The sequence below is a fragment of the Centruroides vittatus genome, unplaced genomic scaffold (genome assembly GCF_030686945.1).
Source record: "Centruroides vittatus isolate TY-2023 unplaced genomic scaffold, ASM3068694v2 scaffold_435, whole genome shotgun sequence".
NCBI classification, from domain to species: domain Eukaryota; kingdom Metazoa; phylum Arthropoda; class Arachnida; order Scorpiones; family Buthidae; genus Centruroides; species Centruroides vittatus.
This window is the reverse complement of record NW_027122708.1, coordinates 2,199,029-2,225,075: the sequence shown is the minus strand read 5'-3', so window position 1 is coordinate 2,225,075 and position 26,047 is coordinate 2,199,029. Positions and strand designations below refer to the sequence as shown.

Below are 26,047 nucleotides of genomic sequence, written 5' to 3'. Positions count from 1 at the left end.
ATGGTGACCTGCGCACTAAGCATACTATAATAGCGTACTATAATAGTCTTTTTATGAATAAATTTGAAGTTTGTTGCATAATTTGTATAATTTTAAAACGATCCTATATTCCCAACGCAAGCTCCTCGCTTATCGACCGATTCGCTTAATGACATAGTCGTCAGAACGGAACTCGATCATAAAGTGAGGAGTACCTGTATATTGTATAAAGGAAAATTATAAAAATAATACAGTTTACAATTTTAGCTGTGTTCATATTTCTTTTTACCAACCAAACCAAACCAAATTTCTTTTTACTAACAGCAAGAAATAGTAATATTTCTTGCTGTTAGTATTTAATAGAATCTCACTAATCCAGCACTATTAAAAATTGGCTAGTAGCAGATTACTAGTATGTAGAGAATAGGGTATATAAGTAAAACATGTAGCCCACATAACATGCAAGTTTTCATTATCTATATATATAATCGAGACGAGTTGATAATAATAATAATAATAATCAGCACAGAGCCCAAATGGTTAGTAGTTGAAAGTTGAAATTTGGTACACAGTTAGGGTATGTCATGAGAACGCACACTAAAAAGGGATTTTTTGAAATTCCTCCCCACAGGGGAGAGGGACAGGATTAAGGCTTAACACTTCCATTAACAATGGAAGTGTTACATAACAATGGAATTGTTAAGAGAAAGCGACATGCAAGATGCAGATGCAGTTTTTTTCGTTTTTGCGGGAAATCGAACATATCGCTTTTTTAGACCCAAAAATTCCCTAATAAGTCTGGAAACAGGGGGACCCAATTCTTGCATTCTGTGAAAACAGGTAAGATTGACTATAACATATTAATCTTAATCTTCGCTATCGTTACTTTTGCCCAAGCAACACAGGGCCTACCTGCTAGTTTAATATACAGTAATCAGTTACAGAAAAGAAAACTACATACAGTATTCTAATGTAGTACAGTATTTATATGATATTGTGTATTTGGTATCAAAAAAGTTATTGCTTAGAAAATGTTTTCAATATGTGTTTGTCTCTTTGCAACCATCCTAGTCTTAAACACTTCTCATAATATTTGCAAAAGCATAACTTCTTCAGTAGGTATTCCATTCCATAACATGAGTAAAATGTCTACTGTGCACCCTAATGTGATGTAGTGCCAAATTACTGGATGTGCTGGATTAGTGAGTTTCTACAGTATTATCATTGGATGTGTTACCTGTGTAGCAGCTTTAATGTAGCAGAATAAAAAACCAATGACATAGCCTGTTTCAAATGAAGCAAACTGTCATTGGGTTTACTCTGTATTAAAACTATTTACAAGATAACAAGCCCATTGCTTTATTGAATGATTTGCCAAGACTGCCAAACTGCTCAGTTCTCTAAATTGGCGGTTGGCACCATTTCTGACCACGTGGGTCACTAAACTCACAATTTTGAATCCCACAGACCACTATCACAAATTTTTTTTAAATGATACAAAATCTGTAGAATAATGATCATAAAAGTTTAATTTTACTATATTAATATGAAACTCACAAGTTTAATTATAACAAATTTATGCAAGCCTAAAGTTCATTGCTGCTTGTTTAAAATAAGTTCATGGATTCTTAGCACTTTTCCAGGAAGGATGACAATCGCACTCACAATATTGTTTATTGTTCATTATTTATTGATAACAGTCACTTTGTATTTGGTTTTAGATTCGAATAAAAACCCTCAATGAGTGAAAAAAGCAACTAAGCATTTTGCATTTCTTTCGTAATACTTCGCGTAACCTTCAGTTGATCGATGTCCAAATTTTCTCGTGGACTATTAATGGTCCATTGACCACTGGTTGCTGACCACTGCTCTAAATGACCAGCAGCTTCAAGTGAAGGCTTGAGCAGCAAAATGTTTTAGATTGATTACAGGTTGTTCTTACTTCTGAACCTGTCCTGGACCATTTCAAACTCAATACATTGAGTGAGCTACTAATGTAGTAAGGGACTGATCTACTGGGAAATCAGGAATTTCTCTGAGCCAGTTGCTCGGTGGCATATTTGACTTGGCCATCCATCTGGCAATTTACATATATTTAGTGTATATTTCCAAGCCAAAATTTGTTGCCATTCCAATAATGTGAGCTACACACAGATACAAACTTGGTGCCATTCTTGTTTAAACCCAACCTGATTCTTATTATCTCAAATGCAAACCCCTCCTCAATGAAAATATGGGAAAGAAATGTCTTGTCATCATCTGGAACATTAAAAAGTTTCAACCATTTCTATACAGATGTCCTTCCCACTGATTACCATTTACTATGTTGGTTAGCTACTCTCTGTGACCCTTTAAGTTGAATCACACAATGGGCTCTATTCCTCTAGAAGTACAGTACAGCATAAATATCAATGTAAATCCAGACAAAAACATTTGGATATGAATATAACTTAGTTGATACCTCTTTAAGCAAGTAAGTGAGCCACCATCATAGGTCCAGTTAACTGGAGGCAACATCAACAGGTTAACAAATCAATCCAGAATTTAATCAAAGACACTACTGCTTCACTGCTTTAACATTCCTCAAGAGTTCAATAGAATTCTTTATCAGTTTAGACAAACAACATTCTTATAATAGCAATTATTATGATGTTTTTTTTTACTACTATTACTTTTACTTTTTGTCATTGCGTGCAATAAAAGCAAATGAGATGAGATTGTAACAAAACTGAGTTTATTGTCTTCTCGCATACATGGTACATGTCTCGATGACAAGGTTAACAAAGAACAACTAACGGTCAAAGGTCTTACTGGGTGAGTTTGAACTTGTTCCAGGAAGTGATGACTCATACCACCTGGGGTTTGTTGCTTGTTTTTCACAACAGTTAAGATGTGAAGGGTGACGTTCGCCACAATGACATAATAGACATTGAAATAATGCTGATTATTAATTATGTTTTTCTTTACTTTGAAAGGAGGCTATTAAAAAACATAATACATTTAGGCTCTCATCGTCTAATCTAGATCTAATTTACTTACAAATGGCAGCTGCATTAGAAAAAGCTCTAAAGCTCTAAGCACTAGAAAAAGCAACAAGGTTACCAGAGAAATATAGTAGAAAAACTTATCACAACGTTCCAGAATCGAAGTAATCACTCTCCTGCGGATAACGGTAAACAGAAGATGGTAATCAATTATTATCCCTTCTTGAACAAAATGATAAACGAAATTGCTAAGGCCAATAATATACGTATCATTTACCGACGTAATCTGACAGTTTACAAATTGTTAAGGAATGACAAGAAGAGAGAAGATCGGAACTCTAACAGGGGTTTACTCCATACCAATAAAGGACCAACGATTTAATTTGGATATTGTTTATGTGGGAGCTACTTTACGGCACTTAGAGCAAAGAATCAAAGAACATCAGTACTCGATTAATAAGAATCTGGACAGTACGGTTCTAGCTTCATACGCCAAGCAACAAGATATTGAGGTATTGTGGGACCAAGCTTCCGTCATCAAGCCGACGAACAATAGACATACAATCAAACATCTAGAAAAGCTAGAAATATATAAAGCCCAAGAAAAAACGGGATGTATCAATCATAGAGACGCGGATTCTTTATCAACCGCATGGAAATCGTTTTATAAAGATAAACAATAACAACATACAAGAGATGCGGCCATGTATTTTTGTTTACATAATTTTATTCATTTATTCTGTATATTAGGCATCATGCGCGATATATTTATAGTTGCACATGCGCATTTATATTATTTTCGTATTTAATTCTATTTTATCGTTCTTTTTTTTAATTTGAGTTGTAACTGAAGATGACCGTTGAAAACGATCGAAAACGTTTTTATTTTTGTTAAAACATTTGTGCTGGACAATTAAAGGTGATAATTTTCATATTAGAAAAAGCTCTCTCGGAATCGATACTAGTTGGACGTACTGTCATTAGAGCATTGAAAGCCTTCTTAACATGCATTCCTTGTATTTTTTGCTCTAAGAAACAATTCATTTCTTTCTTAATTATATATCATTCACACTTTTAAATTTACTTATATTACTGTTATCAGTGTCTACGCTTGTTTTATGTTTAATGAATAAGTACAATTTCTCTTTCATTGTTAAATTTGACTTTTCTATTGTGCACTTTGTTCTTGTCTTAACATGAGAAGTTGATGGTGTGGTAAGCAATGAACACTTCTCACCAGAATCTGAGCCTGAACTAATTTTAGTGACATCCACAGGTCACTAAAATTAGTTTTCATTTTCTGATAAGTGCTTGATTATTTCTACAATCCCATTCAAAATTATATTTTTATTAACATTTTTGGATATTTCGTGACTTATATTTGTTCAATTTTTCTGGGTTATTTTCCTGCATTAGACTCCAAAAACAAGACCTGTTTTTAGAGTGTAATACAGGGAATCAAGTAATAAACAGACTAGAAAATTCTTTTTAGTAACTTTAAATTACAAATAGAATGACCAATCATCACTCACTGTTTTCTTGCAATGGTATCGGGTGAGACAAAAGAGAAATTTGCTTTCCACAGGAAATACCTGTGGGAATTTAGGAATTTTAGGAAAATAAATATTGGGTTAATTAAGAGGTTTTTTTAATCAGAATACCGGTAAAAAAATGAATTACCAGTAAATTTACCAGGATATAATTTTCTTAGTTTGCTGGTATACCGGTAATGCAATCACTACCCAGGACCACAACATTATGATTCCCACTTACAGCCCATACTTTATCACATTGATAACCTTGTGTGGGCTTATGTTTTAATGCAGCAACCAGGATGCTCTGAAAAACTCTTGTGCCACTACTTTAGACCATACAGAGTAATACACCAATATTTTCTGGTAACCTATGAGATTGAAGCTTTCTCTAACATAGGATATTGGATTTCTAAAATAACTTTATTATTAGTTAATGTATGATTTTGTTTTGTCTCCATCTTAAAGGGGAGAAAATAAAATGAAATTTTTCTTTTTATTTTTGAACTTTTGGGCACTTAGCCAATAGAGAATCAACATTTGGACTCTTCAAATGTTTGGAGAATTTGGGCATTCTAGAGATAAATTGCTTCTAGAGAGATTTGATTTATTTTTGACTGCTTTTCACAAAATGTTCTATTTAAGATAGTTTTGTTGATTTATTATAATAAAGACTCCTCTAAAGCTGGAACTTTCTTATAACCAACAAGAGACTTCCTTCCTTACTTTTTCCAGCAAGCAGTTTTATTATAGCACAAACATTTGCATTATAATAAAATCATTTGCTAAAAGGAAGATGGTCTCTTGTGATTTATTATAGTTATGGGTTTTCCTTTTTGTTATCTTAGTTTTTGTGTTATATTGTATAGTGTCTTTGTCAAAATAAACATCTTTAGTCTAGAGTTGTTACAATATAAGGTTACCAGAGAAATATAGTAGAAAAACTTTTTATAACTGAAAACTTTTTTTATAACTGAAATGTCTTTCATGGAATATTTATTCCATGAAAGACATTTCAGTTATAAAAATATCTAGAGATACTCTTTTTTTTTTTTTTTTAAATATTTCAAATTATACTGATCTTAATACCATATTTTCATGGAATGACTGGCACGTCGGATAAAAACGGGAGGCCAGCATGCTGGAAATTCCAGGGTTATCAGCGTGCCAGTTAAACTGAGACTAAAATATAAAATTAATTAGATGTAACAAAACTAGTTGTGAATTAATTAAACATTAAAGAAAACATTCTTTCAAGTACAATAAAATAATAGTAATATAATTTGACAGACTTAAAATTAGGAAAAGAGTTTTCGTTTACAAGACAATAAACACAATTAATGACTTATTGGCAGTAGTAGTAGTAGTAATTGTTGTTAGTAAGTGTGGGCTACACTGACCATCTATCCTGACCTTAAAAATAACACCTTCCTCTCAAATTTCACACAAAGCCAATGTTAAGTGTAAGCTGAGATAATTTACTGCAAGTTTCTTAAATTTAATACATTTATTTTTGCATTTTTGAATCAAATAACAACAAAACACACACACAAAAAAAAAACATTTTTGGAATTCCATGAATATTTTAGATTGTTAGAAAGAAGATAAAATGAAGAAATTAAACCTATAATCATAGTTTTTGATGTAATGCTGAGAGTTTCACAGTTTCAGAATAAAAACTTGTTTGTTTTTTAATGCACCCTTCAGAGAGGGACGTATAACCTCACTTAAACTGGCATGCTGGTCATTTCACGAAAATACAGTATTAAGTAATATATTAAATATCATAAAGATATTTACTATTCCAAATGATAAGTGTTATATTACAAAAGGTTAAGAAAAACTTGCTTAGAAAATGGCTTAAGATTTCCATGCTGAATAACAAATAGTGATTATACAAAATGTTAAAAGTACTTCAAACATCTGTCAGATGGTAAGTCTAATGAAAATAGAAATGTATGTGTAAAATCAATATTAAAGGACGTTAATGATAAAATACCATAATGGATTGTGTTAAAAAATGTTCCATCTTTGATAGTGTATACCAGTGTCACTCAAACTTAAGTCCCAGGCCAAATCTGGTTTTGTATTTGTGAGTGTGACATAATGACCTAAACATGTTTAGACATAATGACCTAAACATGTTTACTTTTAGTAGCTTATATATGGAATATATAAAATATGTGGCCACCTACCTCTGACTTATATGTAATTTGGTCAACCAATTAAAAGTTTGGGCACCACCGGTGTAGATTATAGATTGCTGCACAATTTTCCCACATCATCAAAACATAGATTTTTAATTTTGGTTAGTTTTTGTCACATGAAAAAAGTCTTGACATGATGAAATGTGATGGGGCATTGTTGTTTGTGTCTGGTAGATGCAAAAGTTATAAGTACCAATAGAACCATTCACTTTTATTTGTGAATGGACTATTATAGTATTGTTTACATGTCCAGCACTCTCTAAGCTCTCTGTTTAAGAAATGTTTTAAGCTTAGCTTAAGATATTTTAATTTAGATATTCAATAGAATCTGAATTACAGTTGTACAATGCTAAATTGTGTACAGTATTAAAAAAACTCATATTATTTCAATAGGAATTGATTATACATTTAATATTGTATTCAACTATATTTTTACATTCTTACTTAAAGAACATAATGAATAAAAAATTTTGCTTGATGAATAAAAATTAAATGCAGCTTTACTGCATACTTATAGAAACCAAATTGGATTTCACCATTTCAAAAATGTACTATATGTAATGAAAATATTTTTATAAAAGGTTACTTGTTTACTTATCTAAACTTAATATCATGTTGAAAAGAATGCCAAATAACCACAAATATAAATTTATTATAAATGTGTGTAAGTTTTAAAATAAAATAAACTCAATAAATAATAAAATAAAAAATATTTTTACTCCTCTAAGCAGATAGGGATGTGTTTGAATTTTAAGTGGAAACATGTTTTTCATTTGAAATTCTGCATTTTTACTCCTTCCTATATTCCTTAAGCATGAGTGAAAAATTTTTTAATACAGTATCTCATGTGTACATTTTAGTAATACTCTTTTACAGTTTGATTTTATCTTAAATATTTTTGTAGATATATAGTCTGGATGAATGGTTGAATCACTTTATATATTTGGTTGAAAAAAAATAAAGCACTTTATTTTTCAGTTATATGCAATTGAAAATTTTAAAAATTTATAATTAAGAGTTGTACTTTTTTGTTGAATAGATTTATGTTCGAGCCCAATTTGATTATAATCCTTTGGAAGATGATTTGATACCTTGTGCACAAGCCGGTATTGCCTTTAAAACTGGAGACATTTTACAAGTTATAAGTAAAGACGATCATAATTGGTGGCAAGCAAAGAAAGATGGAGCTGATGGCACTGCTGGATTAATACCTTCACCAGAATTACAAGAATGGCATACAGCTTGTTTAGCAATGGAAAAATCACAAAATGATCAAGGTAAATAATATCTTATATCTTCTTTATAAGAAAAAGGAAAAGAAACTGGTAGTAAAATGCATTGGTTATTTGCATTTTTACCAGATATTCATCCTCTGCTGTTCTAAAATGCAACTATCTTATCTGGGTCATTTGGATTAAGGTCCATATATGTATATATTTGTGAACCTTGGTTTGTATCTATCATAGATAAATTTGTTTAAAAACTGTCCATTTACAATGTTTTTAAAACAAAAAAATAAAGTTATAATTACTCAATTATATAACAAGCTTTTTAAATTAAAATTACTTAATTAAATTGTTATACATTTATTTAGTTCTACCTTTTACTCTTCAGAAATTAATCTGATATTTATTTCACTTTTAAAGTGAAATTACTGACACTTAAACATTCTAATACCAACCAGGATATAAACTCATGATATTCTATAAATAATCATGTATTGTACAGTACCTCTGCCTGAGGAAGTGTCTTCTCTCTGTTCTTCTTAAAAAATAAAAGTATATTTTACAAAAACCGATACTGTTGTGTGTAAACAAAATGAAAAATTACATGGTCAAGTTAGGATATTGGTATAAATGTATATAATTACTCACTTAAAAACTGCTACACCATATAAAAGTTCTTTTTATTTTTTAATGTATTAAACATTTGAGCTTTGTCAGCTCATCTTCAGATACATTTCAGATTAATATTTTAATTTTGGTCTGTAGATCAGAATTAAAATGTTGAGTGATCTGTGAGACCAAACAGCAGTGATTAAGGGTTGAGAATTCATAAGTGTGAAACAGCTAGAGATCATTCAAGTTTTTAATTTTTATTCAGGAATGGTACATTCAATTAATAAATTAACATTTATGTTTCATTTTATCTAAATGGCTTAAAGTACTGAAGCCACTAAAGTACTGAAATCCAGTACTGAAGCCAAGTAAGCTTCAAAAATATATATTTATTTTTTGTCTAAGTTTTCTATAAGTTGTTAAAAGTTATTATTAAAAAAATGAAATTATTGACAATTAACAACTATGAAATAAATGGGTTATTAATGCAAACAACTTTTCATCAAATTTAATGGTCTTACATTTATCTTGTTCCATTTAATTGACTAAGGAATTGAGACCCTTTGATTTCAAAGTATATTATCTTTTACATTTAATAGAATGGATGATCTGTATAGTATCTTGTTTGAAATCATATTATTATTTTAAATAGATTAAATTTTCAATTTAAAATGAATCTTTACATCTTGATAAAAGTAAATCATTATATATATATACAGTAAGACCCCACTTAATGCTGCCTTAATTAATGCTGATTTGATATAACACTGTCTGCTCGAAGCCTAAAAAAAGCTCAAAATTTATGCTGATTCAAATTATCGCAGCGTTTCATTGATTATTCCCAAGCACAAATGAATCAGCAAAAGGTGGCAATTCATGTTTGTTTGGTGCAATTTTGGAAAAAAATACATCATGGATGCCATAGGCAATATCGACTTTGCTTGGCAAGAATTAACTGATTAATTCATGAATGGAGTGTGGAAGAAGTTATGGCTGATGGTATTCAAGATTTTTCCAGTGATAGGCTCTTCTCTGTAGAGCCTATCACTGTATCATTAGATTGACCAAATTGTCAACCTAATCGATACAGCAGGACTAGGAGATGTAGACGAGCAAAATATTAAGGAGTTACTGCAAGTTTCTGGTGAGAGTCTTACCCACGACCTTCAAGAACTGACAGAACAAGGAATTCATGTAGAACTGGAAAATAGAGATTCTGAAAACAAAGAACCCAAAGAATTTTTCTACAGATTTCCTTAGTAAAAGTTTGATAACGATAACTGAAATTGTTGATCAAACTGTAGCGAATGATCCAGATTTTGAAAGGAGTGCAAAAGCAAAACGAGGCGTTTTGGATGTGATCTGCTATCGACATTTGCTTAAGGAAAGAAAAAAGCGACAAATGAAACTACATGACTATTGCAAAAAACAAGAATTTCAGAAGAGCCAGGACATTCATCACCAAAAATGAACTTTACATTTCTGTGTGCATATGTTTATGTATTATTTCACATATATTATTATGCAAATTAATATAAAAATAACTTAAAATTAAAGTATAATTTGTTTATTTTTGGTCGAGTGTTCCTCTTTCCCTATTTACTCTATGTTAAAATGACCTCATTTATTACTGTTTCATTTAGCGCTTTGTCGTCTAGGAACACATCCCCTGCGTTAAGCAGGGTCTTACTGTATATATATGTAAAACTATTTTATATTTGAATTGATAATCTCTCCATTATATTTTTTCAGTTAACTGCTCATTTTTTTCTCGTAAGAAAAAGCATTTTAGAGACAAATACTTAGCAAAACATAATGCTATATTTGATCAGTTAGATGTTGTTACATATGAAGAAGTGGTTAGGTTACCATCATTCAGAAGGAAAACACTTGTCTTATTAGGTAAATTTTTATTTTATTAGAAACTAAATAATATTTTATATAAATTATTAATTATATTAACTATTTTAGGTGCTCATGGAGTTGGTAGAAGACATATAAAAAATACACTTATCAGCAATCACCCTAATAAATATGCTTATCCCATTCCACGTATGTTTATAAAATATTTATACATGAATAACTTTTCAAAAGAATTTAAAATTGTTTATAATGAGGTTTTATTGTGTATTTGCATATTTTAAAGATACGACAAGGTTGCCAAGAAAAGGAGAAGAAAATGGTAAAAATTACTATTTTGTGTCTAATGATGAAATGATGGCAGATATAGCTGCTAATGATTATCTTGAATATGGAACACATGAAGATGCTATGTATGGTACAAAACTTGAAACTATACGTAAATTACATCAGGAAATGAAAATGGCCATACTTGATGTTGAACCTCAGGTAATCTGTATGATAAATTTTTTATTTTGATGATAAGTTTTATATTATAACTACTCAAGGTCAGTAAAATATGGCTGAAAACATTATAAATTATTGTGATTAATGCAATTTTTAAGGTTTTTTTTGGAATGTTTTTATATAATGTTATTACTGAGTGTGTTGCTATAAGGATTTTGTGAGGTCACATTACTTGCTATCACAGTTAGAAAATGAAAGAAAGTACCAAATTTTGAATGTGTGTTCAAAAAGGATCTTCACTGCATGGTGCAAGTGGAAGTAGGTATTGTACAGTACAGTACATGGGTGTGTGCATCCAAGATAAAGGATCACTCATTTTTTGAAATTAAAATGCCATTTATTGTCTCTTATATTATCTGTAAGAACAACTGTCCATCACCAAAGTTCACTAAATTAACTTGTATGTTCTCATTGTCAGTCTTCACATGGAGGAATCCTAGGATATACTTGCAGTAAGGAGGTGAATCCTGAGTCTGTGGCATCTCCAAGCCATAGAAAAGATGTTGAATCCAGAGAGTAGCATACACATATCTTCAGATAATTGGCTAGTTTATCTCAAAGGAGGATTTGGTGATGATGATCACAGAGGTAATCTAGGAGATAGTACCACAGCAAGTCAGATAGAACAAAACAAGAGCAATGTTTTTATGGACTACGTCCCTTGATCTCACATTCAAATTGGTCTCGAATATTTCTCCTTACAACACAATTGTGTCTCACCTGTTTCTAGATGAAATTAAACCACAAGAAAGATTGACATTGACACTGAATTCAATCCCAATTAGGGATGATTGTTGATCCCCTCTCAGGATTGGGTTCCCATAATGTTTTTTTTTTAAAAACTGGGACATTACCACATTTTGTAAAAAAAATGAGACAAGCTAAAAATGAAGAAAATCAAAAATTAATCTATTAAATATTATATGTTGCACTTTAAATAACATACTGATATAACAATATACACATTAACATAATGTCTTATTTTTAAAGTTCAATTTATTTTTGTAAAAACAATTATATTACTAAAAAAATATTCACAAGCACACTTAATTAGAAAAGTTGCAACTTTAAAAAGTACATAATAGCCAAGCTTTATATTTTTGATTCATCAGAATATTTATCAGCTTTATGGACCTGTTCAAGAAGAATTTTATTATTATTATTATTATGTTGGGTTAAGTTAGATATACTCGGTTAACACCGGTGGCTGTGTACTATGCCGGACCAAAGTCAAGGCATAGTAACCAAAACAGAAATTAAAGAAGTGTATCAGTGTGTGTGTCTGTATTCAGGAATTTTCTCACAATATGACATGTATTCAATATAGTGGCCTTCTGTAGAGTGATATATGTGTTTCTATTCAATTCTAATGTGCCTAGGCTTTTGTGTAGTGTGTGTGGTATGACACCTGTAGAGGAGAGAACAACAGGTACAATAAGCACCCTATCCATCCTCCACAGATGCCTTATTTCCTGGGCGAGTTCTGTGTACTTGCTAATTTTTTCAGTGCATGCGTTTTGTATATTGTGAGTGTTTGGAATGGATATGTCTATAATGTATGTGATTTTATTGTGTTTGTCAATGAGTGTGATGTCTGGTCTGTTGTGGTAAATTGTTTTATCTGTGATTATGGCTCTGTCGTAGTACATTTTGTGCGTGTTGTTTTCCAATACTGTCTGTGGAATGTATTTGTAGTATGGTTCATGGATGTCTACTAATTTGTGTTTCTTTGCAAGCTCTTGGTGTATTATATTTGCTACTTGGTTATGTCTGTGTAAATAATCTGTCTGTGCCAAGAGCTTGCAACCAGAGGTGATGTGTTGTATAGTTTCTGGCATGATGTGACATTTTCTGCATGTGTCATTTGTGAGTGTTGCATCTTTGAGTATGTGTTTTCTGTAGTTTTTAGTATTTATGACCTGATCCTGTATGGCAATCATAAATCCTTCCGTCTCCCCAAAGAGGCATCCCCGAGCTAACCAGCTGTTTGACGCAGTTTTGTCAACAAAATCCTGGGCCAGATCATAAGGATGCCTGCCATGGAGTGCCTTTCGAGCCCACGATTGCTTAATGGTGTCTATGCTTTTTATATGTTGCGTTGTGTCCATATGATGTGAGTGTAAGTTTAATGGTGTGTTATTTGAGTCTGCTAGAGTTACTGCTTTATGTAATTGTGATGTTTCTTGTTTTTTGTAGAAAAACTCTCGCAGTGACTGTATTTGTTTGTAGTGAAGGTTAACTATGTCAATCAGGCCACGTCCGCCATCTTTACGTGGAAGGGTTAATCTTTCTGTGGCAGATTTAGGATGATGTTGTTTATGCTTAGTAAGTGTAGTTCTTGTTTTCCTTTGGAGTTGCTCGAGATCTGTGTGAGTCCAATGTATAACTCCAAAAGAATATGTGAGTACTGGGATGACATATGTGTTTATTGCTTTAACTGTGTGTTTTGCATTTAACTGTGTTCTGAGAATAGCATTTAACCTACTTTGGTATTCTTTAATCAATCTTTGCTTTATTTGTGCATGTTCTGTTAGTTTGGCCTGTTGGAATCCTAAATACTTGTAGAGCTCACCCTCTTCCATGGATTCAATAATGTCTCCATTTCCAAGTGCAAAATCTTCTTTCTTCAGGATTCCTTTTTCTATGTGAAGTGTTTTGCATTTATCTAGGCCAAATTTCATTTGTATGTCCTTGGTGTATGAATGTGTGATTTGTAGGAGTTGATGAAGTTGTTTTTGTGTGGATGCATAAAGTTTTATGTCATCCATGTACATGAGATGTGACAGTGTAAACTGTGTTGTTTTTTCATGTCTGATATTGTAACCATATTGCGTGTTGTTTAACATGTTGGATAATGGATTCAGGGCTAGGCAGAACCAGAGAGGACTCAAGGAATCTCCTTGAAAAATTCCTCGCCTAATAAAAATTTGGTTTGTTTGTATGGAAGTGTTATGGGCCCTGAGATGTAGTGTTGTTCTCCAGTGCTGCATAGTGTTTTGAAAGAATGCAATGAGTGATGGATGTATTTTGTACATGTGTAGGATATGTAGCAGCCAACTGTGTGGAACACTGTCGAATGCTTTTCTGTAGTCTATATATGCCATGTGTATGTTTCTGTGTTGTCTGTGTGCTTGCCGTAGAATGACTGAATCTATGAGTAACTGTTCTTTGCATCCCCTGTGGTTTCTACGGCAACCTTTTTGTTGTTCTGTTAGAATGTCGTGTTCTTCAACATGTTTGTATATTTTGTTTGCAATACAGGATGTCAATAATTTGTAGAGTGTTGGAAGACATGTAATTGGTCTGTATTGTGTGGGGTCTGTGGTATTGTTGTTTTTAGGTTTCATGTAGGTGATGCCCTGAGTAAGAAAATTTGGCATGTCTTGTGGATTGATGATGATGTGTGTTAGATGTTTAGCTAGTTCCTGGTGCAGTGATGTAAACTTTTTGTACCAGAAATTGTGAATGTTGTCTACACCAGGTGTCTTCCAGTTGTGTGTTCTGTTAACAGTGTATTGGAAATCATGTATGTTTATTTCAACACAGGGCATAGTTGGTATGTTGTGCAAGTTTCTGTTCTCCTCCTCGATCCAGCCTGCATCAGCATTGTGCGTGACAGCACTGGACCAAAGAGAAGACCAATATGTTGTGAGTTCTTCTTCTGTTGGTGTGCCACTGTGCTGTGTATCAGTGTTTGCTTTGTTATTAATTTGTCTGTAAAAGAGTTTTTCATTGTTTGTAAATAATTTATTTTGTTGTTTTCGTAGTGTACATGTTTTGTATCGTTTGAGTCTACGTGCTTTGGCAGCAAGTTTTTGTTTTAGTGTATCAATGTATTCTGTAATGCGTGTGTTGTGATGTTCATGTTTTGTGTGTGTTTTTATTTTCTTGAAAATGTTTTTGAGCTGTTTCCTTAATTTGGGTGTTATGTTGTTTTTAGTGTATTGTGTTAGCCTGCCTAATTGCTGTCTAATGTCATTTATTTGTGTTTCTATTCTTCTCTGCCAGGCAGGCTTGTGATAGAATTGTGTTTTCTGTGTATTTGTCTGTGATTGTACTTTCAGTCCATGGTGTGTCACTACTGTGACTGCCCCAGCATAAACTAATGTATGAATGTCTGCAAGTGTAGAAATTGAATGAATGTAGTGTGGTAGTAAGTGAGTGTTTACATAATTTAGTGTTTTTCCTACTTTCTTTGACGTGTTGATTTTTGGTATTCGTGGTCGTTGTGTGGGATCTGTACCTGTATATTTAGTGAGTGTTTCCTGAAATATAAGTGAGAGCGTATTAACTAAATCCAAGTCTATGTTATCAGTGATGGATGAGGAAGTGTCTGTAGTATCATTAGTGGTAATTGTTGTATGTGTGTTATTATCAATGCTTGTTGCTGGATTATCCTGACAGGTTACATGATCTTCATTAATGTTAGATGTTTCTGTCTGTTGATGTATTTGATCAGCAACCTGTTGTTTGATAAGTTCAAGTGTTGTTTGTGGAATAAGGTTGTTGTGTATAATTGTTCTTTTTTGATCAACAACCCTTTGTTCGGTGACAGTGAGATGAGGATACTGTTGTGTGAATCTATGGTGTAGTTGTTGTCTGTATGCTGTCATGTTTGTTTCGAGTTTTGTGATGGTGTAATAAGTACGGATGATAAACTCGTTCATTTCTACTGTCCATTTCATCCGTTGGCGTGGTTTTCCAGCCTTTGTGGTCTGTGGATGCATTGCCACAGAAACACCAAGGCTGGGTTGGTTCCTCACATCTGTTGAGGGCATTGCAGTAGCCATGCTTGGGCCGGTGCTGCTTTCGCCACCGGTAACCAAGGGAGACTGTGACCTATTTTTCGAACATGAGCCTCTGCCTAACCCACGAACGCGGACCTTGTTAACCCGGGCGACGTCCGAGCCGGTATCACACTTTGATCTAGTTATTACCATGATGAATATCTCCACAGAATGTGGGTGTGGTCACTCTTAGCTTCATTTCTCCCCATAGACCTTACTGGCATGGGTGTCCCTACCAGGAGCTTATGCTCCAGCCTGCATTGCCCTATGGATCAGTAAAATTACTGGGCTCTCCCACCACGACCAGGTGGTGACCACGGGAGAGTTATTATTATTATTATTAATGCTGTATAATGCTCTCTTGTATAATGCTCTCCCGTAAAACGCGAATTCGTGCAAAGTGACGAAAAAATTGCGACTGGTTCTCATACAGCGTGATAAACAGTCCCATATAACGCGTAAGATAAATTTAACATTTTCACATAGTTTCTGATTTTTTATTTAGAAAAGCGAATGTATGCACTTACCTGTTGTTTATATATGAATAGTGAAGCTGATAGTTTAAAGAAGTAGCAGTTTATAAAAAAATAATAATACATACTCATTTAAAGATATAAGAGGAAAATAATTTTATTCAACTTAAAATAAAATTATGCACTTCACTGTTTAACATTTATTCACTATCGGAAGTATCAACAAATAAATTCCAACGATGCCGTTGTAGTATCGAGGATCAACGAAATGTCCCCGACGTATAAAATGGCAAGTGTGTTAAGGATCTTACAAACTTAAACTCACAACAAATTACGATATCTATATATTCTTGTGGAGTGTTGAGTTTTGAGCACAATAAAACAGTCAACACTAAGAACAAAGAAAACATTTAATTATACAAAACTTAGGTATACAGCCAACAAGGGAGCACTGGTGATATTCACAATATATACCACTGGTGGTGTCCGGTCCAACTTCTTGCCTTTGTAGAGATAATGTTTTAGAAATTTCAAACCTGGTCTATCCTTTCCTTTCTTACTTGGTCTCTCTTCCTCAAGCAGGTCCTTTCTTCACCTCTCACCAGGAAAAAGATATCCCATGCTCCTTTACATCCCCTATATATACATCACTTGTAGTGCCCCCCTTGTGTTACATTTAAATACACAATATAGAAGAACAAAAATATAGAGAAATATTATAACAACCACAATTATTTACACGGACAGCACATTAATAATAAACACGAATAATAATAATTTTAGTATAAGAGGAACATCACTTGTAAACATTCACAAAATAAATACATCATGGTGGTTACTGCTACATTCTTTATGAACTTAGGATTGTTGAATACAAGTCTACAGTTATACGATTACAATTGCCCCGAATTGCAACATGAATTAGATGAATTAAGTCTTATTACAAGTGTATACCCAACAAGTTCGGATGAAATTGATCCACACGAAAATATATATAATAGGTACGACGATGCTAAATTACAGAGTACTCATTTGTGGACACCACGAGGTCATAAGCACTCCTTGATGAATTCCTCAAAGTCCAGCCGTTCTTCTATCCCGCCTGCAGTCCGGTCAGTGAAAAAAAAGATGGCTCTACACATGGAGCATCTCCATTTATATTCCCCGCCATCCGGGTTACAGCTACGTCACGTGGTAAGAGCCGAACACTCCTAACTGCACTTATAGGCACCTGGCAAAAGGATGATATGACAACGCGAAAACAATTAACACACGCAACGACATCTTGACTTTCGATACAGACAACGGAACTCCTATATATATATATTGGGTTGTTCGGAAAGTTCGTAGCGATTTTTGATAGCCGACAGTTGAGACACCGATTGACGCGAAAATGATTAGAATTGTACAAACCAATGAATATTACGATAAATGACCTTGAGACGCGTCCGTTACAAAAAAACCGTTAAGATTATTCAAATAGCGTTTAATTTGGCTCATTGCAAAAATGGATGCGAACAACGTGCATTATCGACACTTGTTTCTTTTCTTTTTTCGTAAACGCAAAAATGCTGTACAAACAGCAAAAAAGATATGTGATGTTTATGGTGAGAGTGCTGTATCAGAATCAACTGTTCGAAAGTGGTTTGCAAAATTTAAAACGGGTAATTTCAGCCTTGAAGATGCTCCTCGCTCAGGAAGACCTCCTGTTATTGAAGAGGACCAAATCAAAGCATTATTGGATGAAAACCCTCATTACACAACTCGAGAGATTGCAGACATAGTGAAGTCATCAAACAGTACTGTATTTCAACATCTAAAGAAGCTCGGATACGTGAATCGTTATGACATTTGGATACCTCACGACTTAACGGAAAAAAACTTACTGGATCGCATCTCCATTTGTGATTCTCTTGAAAAACGAAATGAAAATGACCCTTTTTTGAAGCGTTTAGTGACAGGTGATGAAAAGTGGATCATTTATAACAACATCAGCCGAAAACGATCGTGGGGTAAGAAAAATGAATCACCATTAAAAACTCCAAAGGCCGGTCTTCATCCAAAGAAGGTCATGCTCACTGTCTGGTGGGATTGGAAAGGAATCCTGTACTATGAGCTGCTTCCACAGAATCAAACAATTGATTCTGATAAGTATTGTTCCCAATTGGATAAGCTGAACATGGCAATTAAAGAAAAACGTCCGGAACTGGCCAATAGAAAAGGCATTGTGTTTCACCAAGATAATGCCAGACCTCACACGTCTTTACGAACACGCCAAAAATTATTGGAACTAGGCTGGGATGTTTTACCCCACCCCCTTACTCACCCGACCTTGCCCCGTCGGACTACCATTTGTTCCGTTCTCTACAAAATTCCTTCATGATAAAAACTTTGATAGTTTGGAAGCTTGCAAAAACCACGTGGATCAGTTTTTCGCGGAAAAAACTGGAAAGTTCTACGAAGAGGGTATCATGAAGCTGCCCCATAGATGGCAACACGTCATTAAAAACAATGGCGCATACATAGTGGAATAAAAGTATATTTTTAGTATTAAAACAATTTCTTTTATTTCTCTTAAAAATCGCTACGAACTTTCCGAACAACCCAATATATATATATGTACATACAACTACAATAGTGATTAATCACTAACACCGTTTTGTTAATATTGGTTGTACAGTACAGATTTATTGACAACCGTTACAATTTACAGACTCCTGAATTTGCATAAATTGATCTGTCCCGTATAACGCAATTTCCTACAACATGGAACATATCCCCCGCATTATACGAGAATCTGCTGTATTTGGACATAGAACTCAGCACAAGAGAAATCCTTAAAATGGGTCTTTTAAAATTGAGACAGTGAAGACTTTAACCATTTTAGTCTTTTTTTCCCATCTGTCCACAGTGCATTTATTAATGAAAAAATACATTCAACAGCTACATTGGATCCTGGCAGTGCCAAACAAAAACTAACTAGGCATTTTAGATTCTCAATATTTATATCCTGCTTTGTAAAATGAGCATATATATCACACCATTTTTCACTGACACTTTAATCTTTGATTGTTTAACTTGCAAAATTTTAACGTGTTTCTCAAAAAAGTAACAGATTAGATAATATTATGTATGCTAGACTTTATTATTCATTAATAAAGTTTAAAGAAGTTTTATGTTTGAAGTATGTCTCAAATATTGATACTTTTCCATTTTATCCTTACGTGTCACATTGTGTATCGTGTTCATCAACCGCACATGCAGTGGTGTAGCGTGGTGGGGGCGGAAAAATTTCACAATAAATAATAATAATACCTAAATAAGCGGGCGGCGAAATTTTCCTCTGCCCCAGGCGGCTGACACCCACCGCTATGCCACTGCGCACATGTCATGTTGTAAGCTTTCACAGTGTTTATGAAATGACAATGTAATCAGATTGCAATTTCAGGTTATACATGCTGTTGAGGAGAATGATGATTCTGTTCATATTTTTCAATTTGTTTATGTAAATGAAAAATTAAACAAAAACATCATTATGCACAAATAAGAATGTAATATACCATATTCCAGAATATGAACTACATCTTAACATTAATTTTAAAAAAGTAATAAAATGTAGTTATTTTAAGAATGTTAAAATCCAAAATGGCATTGTAACAAAGTAATTTGTAGTGTGATTTTGGTGTGCGCATACAGAGATCAAAGGTTAGTTTTACCATTTCTTTTAGATTTGAGTTTTGTAGGGTTAAGGAATTGTTGTCATCTGAGTTTTGCCTATAATTTTTAAAAGTGAACTACCATTCTAAGTGTAGGAAAGTAACTAGCATACCTTTAAATTTTAATTCAAGTATTAAAAAGTAAATGTTTTAATATAACAAAAAGTACTTATTTGTAATAATTTAAAAAATTTGTTTTAGGTTATTTTCAAATAGATTTTGAATATTTGAATAGCATGCTGATGTAAAACAGCACTTCTTGAAACAGTGCGACATTGGGACAAGACCCTATGCAACACAATATATGGGGATAAAATGGAAAAGTATCCAAATATTAATTAAATAATAAAATTTTGTCAATTAAGCATGCTTATTGAATCTGTTATAAACATAATACTCTTGGTTTAATAATATTATTAATGTTGTGTTATTAGTATTATTAACAGCTAAGATAATATAATCAATGCATCCAAAATTTTAAATTACATGTTAGAAATGATTACAAGTATATAATGCATAATTTGTTTCTTCATAACTATCTTATTATATTTAGGCATTGAAAGTTCTCAGGACAGCAGAATATGCTCCTTATGTTGTTTTCATTGCTGCACCATCGGTTGGAAATCTTCATGATGTAAGTATTTGTTTTTACATTTATTAATTTTGTATTTATATATGTATGTATATGTTATTCAAAATAATTTAATTAAAATAGGTTTTGGCTTAAAAAATTTTTAAAACAATACTTAGCATTTAAAAGCTATAGAATTAGCTTATTTTTATCGTCACATTTTAAATGATTTTGATGGTATAATTTCTACATTTTAAAGTTGCTTAGTCAAACATCTTTTAATTTTTAGAAACTTATTCATTATCATCTGTTTAGTGCAAAAATAGAAATAGTTATATTACAAATCCCATTGTGTTAGAGTTACTAGCGAGGTTGAGGCCAAAGTTTTAAACGCGAAAACGTGTACGTCGAATGTTCAGTGTTGCTTTCCTGTAAGCCTAGAAGTTTGACAATGGTGTTTGGATAATCAGAAGAATCATGCTCAACATTCCAAAGGCCATTGCCAAACTTCTAGGCTTACGGGAAAGCAGCACTGAACATCCGACATACACATTTTTGCATTTAAAACTTTGGCCTCAACCTTGCTATTGACTTAAAAATATAGCAGATTATATTTGTTTCACTCCAGACCTATTGCCAAACATCTAGTTCAAAAATACTTCATTGGTACAAAATGGTTTTATTTTGTAATACACTTCTGTAATTATAATCAAAATGAAACCTACATATTACTAACATATCACTGTAATAATGCTAACATTGCTGATGCAAGTAAAAAGTAGTTTTACAGTAAAAAATGAAATTGATTAATTTTCTCTGAAGTAATTTAGCAATCAGACACTTTACATATGCTTGATACTCACTATATTATAATATGTTAAGTTTTAAAATTATAAGGTTATTTCTCAGTGTATTTTTAATAAAAGTATTTGTTTAATTAGGTTTCTATTACTGGTTTTTTGTAGACTTTAAAGAATTAAAAGCTAGTGGCTTTCTTTTCTCAGTAATGCATCACACAAGGAACAGTTGATTTATGTATTTTTTATTAAAGGAAATGCATTTTGGGTCTTAATGACCCCCTTTCAGTCCTTAGACTTTACAAAAAAAAGAGATAGATATGGGTTACATTATACAGAATAATACATATAATATTTTAACAAAAATTTTTTTAAAATTAACTTACATGGTTGATTGTTGGTTACAATTGACATTAGAGAGTATGTTAGGTAATTGACTTGCTAATCAGACTTGGCAGAGTTTGGATCATCTTTGAGTATGCTGTTGCATTTGTAGAATGAAGTTGTATCTATATGGGAGGACAGGGTAGGTTCACCAGATGGGGGCCATCTGGAGGAGGTGGGACGGGATGGAATTACATGTGGAAACCCCTCCTGTCTAACAGGTAGTATCCACATGTGATTCCATCCCGTCCCACCTCCTCCAGATGGCCCCCATCTGGTGAACCTACCCTGTCCTCCCATATAGATACAACTTCATTCTACAAATGCAACAGCATACTCAAAGATGATCCAAACTCTGCCAAGTCTGATTAGCAAGTCAATTACCTAACATACTCTCTAATGTCAATTGTAACCAACAATCAACCATGTAAGTTAATTTTTAAAAAAATTTTGTTAAAATATTATATGTATTATTCTGTATAATGTAACCCTTATCTATCTCTTTTTTTGTTAAGTCTAATGACTTAAGAGGGGTCATTAAGACCCAAAATGCATTTCCTTTAATAAAAAATACATAAATCAACTGTTGCTTGTGTGATGTGTTTACTGAAAAAAGAAAGCCACTAGCTTTTAATTCTTTAAAAGGTATTTGTTCTTGCAAAAATATAAAATAAGGAAAAATTAAATAAAATTCCTTCCTAATTAGAAAATTAATCTTATATATATATACAGTCAAACCTGTTTTTATGCGGGGGATAGGGACCGCATTAAAAAAAATCGCACGAAACTTCACGAATGGCTGTAAAAAATAGTTTTCGCAACACAATTAAAAAATATTTTTTTTATGCGGTCAACAGGGACCGCATAAAAAAGTCTCACATAGAAAATAACTCAAAACCGTACGAAATAGAATTTATTGACAACAGATGTCAGCACTTGACTGCATCGTCTGGTCTATCGTCTGTTTTACATATTTTTGTCCAGGTGGTGTTTTGTTGACTTAAAAAGTAAATTATTTCATTTTTCGCATATTCATGCAATAATATTACTATAATAAGTGCATTTATGCTATAATAAGTTTATTTAGCTATAATAAGTCAACGTGAGACATGACGAATCGCACGAAACTAGTCGCCAACTATACCGCACAAATAAAAAATCGTATAAATTAAAAATTCGCATTAAAAAAATCGCACAAATAAAAATCGCACATAAAAAGAGCGCATAAAAACAGGTTTGACTGTATGTATATATATATATATATCTTATCTTAAGATTAATTTTCTAATGGGTATATATATATATATATATATATATATCCATATTTTGTGTGTATATAATATATATGATTGATGATTGCATATATACTGCATCAATAGTACTAGCATATGCAAATGTAGCCAATCAGATATATATTAAAAAATAGATTATTTATAATTTTTGAAAGAATATGTGTTATATTTTTGTCATCATCCAAAAACAGCCTTTTTAATTCTGTTTTATATAAAATTTGCTACTTATTTTATCTAGTTATATAAAACATTTTTGCCTAATTTTAAATTTTATATTCTCAAATCTCTTTTTGAGCTATTTATTTACATAATTATATGTAATAAATTGATTATTAACCCAGTTTATTTAATAATTAATTTTATTTCTTTATTTTCTTAATTGGAAACAAATTTATAAGACAACTGTTTCATGAATATTTCAGTACAATTTTAATTAATCAAGTGAGCTTTATGTAAAATGTAATTAAACACACTCAGATAACCTTGAAAAAGCAGCAAAAATTTAATAAATAAAATGTTTTGGGACGTTTTTAACAACCTTCTTCCAGTGGAATACATGATGGAATACTCAAATAACCTTTTTCAAGGTTGTTTGAGTGTGTTTATTTTTTCAGAGCAACTCTGAATTAGTACAAAATGTAATATAATTTTATTTTTATATATATATATATTAATGCCTTTATAAGAAAAAAATTTTTTATCATTTTTTGATATTTTTATTTAAAATAATAAACCATATAAAAATAAATAATTTAATTTAGGTGGATGGAAGTTTAGAAAGACTAGCAAAAGAAAGTGAATTATTGCGGCAAGCATACGGACATTTTTTTGATCTCACCATTGTCAACAACGACATTGATGAAACTATTCGAATTTTAGAAAAAACTTTGGATAAAATCAACACAATACCACAGTGGGTACCTGTGAGTTGGGTTTATTAATGACAAACATTTTTAAGGACAGCAAAATTCTGCAATTTATAGGAATTACGAAGCTATCGGAATCAGGACCTACTGCCTTTTTTCTACATAATACAAAAGAGAAAGAAATTTTGTGCTATTTCTTCATATTTAATCTTTAGGAAGATTTTCATCAATCATTCCTATGGATGGATGCCACAACATTCATAATTTTGAAGTCAATCATTTTATGTGATAGATCACAATTACAATTGGGATTTTAAGCATAGGTCTTCTATCACTGGCATGATTTGCTTCAAGGATTGCACTGCCTTGTAAAGTAAAAGGATTTGTGGGTTTTTGTGTTTCCAAAACAAAGTACTAAATGGTAAATGGCAATGAATAAAATAGTGAAACTTAATAATAATCTATTTCGGTCTGAGGTAATCTTTTAATTAGAATTAAAAATATTTGAGGGTTTTGGATATTAAGTACTTCTTCCAAAGTTAAATTTAAAAGTACCAAAATTCCAAAAAATTGTCTTTCTTAATAATCAAGAAGCAGTTAAGCAAATTCATATCGAATAAGAATAGAAATAGAATTATAAAAATGTGCCTATTCTGAGTATTAATTGAATCTTGCATAATTAAATATTATATAAATTCTTTAAATATTCATATATTGATATGTTTATTTTTTAAAATGTTTTATAATATTTTTATTTTTCTAAAATAATTTTGCCAAAATGGTCTTTAAAAATGTGTGTGCCAAATTTCAAAAATTATTTTTGAATTATTAAAATAATACTTAATAATTTTACGGCACATTAATTTATTAATTTTGCTTATAAAGCAAAATTATTTTAGTTTTGATTTAAAATAAATATCAAGATCAATTTTGTATGTTTAGTTATTTTCACTATAAATTGAAATATTTCAAACTATGATGAAAGATTCAAATAATGATAATATTGTAATAACAATAATAATTATAATGGTAATAGCAAATGAATGAGAACTGATAGAAAATAAGCATACACAATTCTGTGATATAATAACTTTTTACATTTCCTAAATCTCTTCCTTAAAACTATGATTAAAGCAATATTAATTAAATATATTTCATATATATATATATAGATATATTTTTTGTTTATCGATTCTCCTATTATAAATCTCTATCCTTTTAATAATAAATTATTTATTACATTTATAATGAATTTTCTTAAAAGTTTCTTTATTATAATTTAGAATTTGAATAATGTATTTTAGAATAGAAATACTTTTAGTGACACATTAGATTCTTCTTTCAAAAAAAAAAAAAAAAAATATATTCTCGAAATATTAATAACATTCCATAAATTAAAATACATAATTCATCTGTAAGCTGACCATCTGAGAAATTAGATCAGTTTATAAGTCATAATTTGTAAAATGTCAACTTTTGTAGAAATATGTAAATGAAAATATTTTATTCTTTTTATGCAAATTATAGTCATTTTTTGTACTTTTCACTCATTTTATATTAAAATATTTTGTAGTGTTTAAATTATCAGTATGCAACTGAAATGTGGCAATATTCATATGAAACAATGACCTATTTAAACAGTATTTAAGTTGGTAGAAGTCGACTTATAGATGAATTACTGCATTATAAAAAGAGTCAAAAATTATACTGTGTATTATTTTTATTTTACTTTTAAGAAATCTTAAAAGTAATTTTATGTTTGACCAAATATACAATAATGGAACAATAATAAGAAATAAAAATTATTATTTTTTTAATTTTACATTTTCTTTTTCTTTATAAGAGTTTTTGTTGTAGAAATTTATTATCATTTCCATATTATTTTATTGCATGGAATTTGGAAGGATAATATTGTTATAATTATATAGGTTATAATTATTTAATATTATTAATGTTAATAATATGAAATCTTTATGAAACTGGAAGAGAATGTAATAGTCAATAAAAACAATGTTAACAATTGAATTTAAGCTTATTTTCTTAATATGTTATTATTTTGTACAAGAATATCAAAAACTTATTTAAATAAATAGAATTTTAAAAATTAATTTTAAATACAGCATTATTTAAAAATAATAATATTACAATATATACATAAGATCATATAGTGTAATATATAAAATTATATCTGAATGAAATGATAAAAAATTTAAATATAGTTTATTATTGATAGAAAGTTTTACTTAAAATACTT

The 26,047-nt window shown here is 31.3% G+C and overlaps 1 protein-coding gene across 6 annotated transcripts in view; it reads left to right on the top strand.

The window, feature by feature from the left end:
* LOC136989043 (peripheral plasma membrane protein CASK-like) overlaps window positions 1-25,818 on the top strand; it is a 262,489-nt gene extending 236,671 nt beyond the window's left edge. For all 6 annotated transcript variants that reach the window (XM_067287110.1, XM_067287109.1, XM_067287105.1 and 3 more), the window contains 6 exons: window positions 7,742-7,979; window positions 10,293-10,442; window positions 10,512-10,592; window positions 10,687-10,889; window positions 20,437-20,517; window positions 23,689-25,818. In XM_067287110.1, coding sequence (XP_067143211.1) covers window positions 7,742-7,979; window positions 10,293-10,442; window positions 10,512-10,592; window positions 10,687-10,889; window positions 20,437-20,517; window positions 23,689-23,868 — 933 coding nt within the window. In that variant the 3' untranslated portion in view covers window positions 23,869-25,818. The remainder of the gene's footprint in view (window positions 1-7,741; window positions 7,980-10,292; window positions 10,443-10,511; window positions 10,593-10,686; window positions 10,890-20,436; window positions 20,518-23,688) is intronic.
* Window positions 25,819-26,047: the final 229 nt, after the last annotated feature.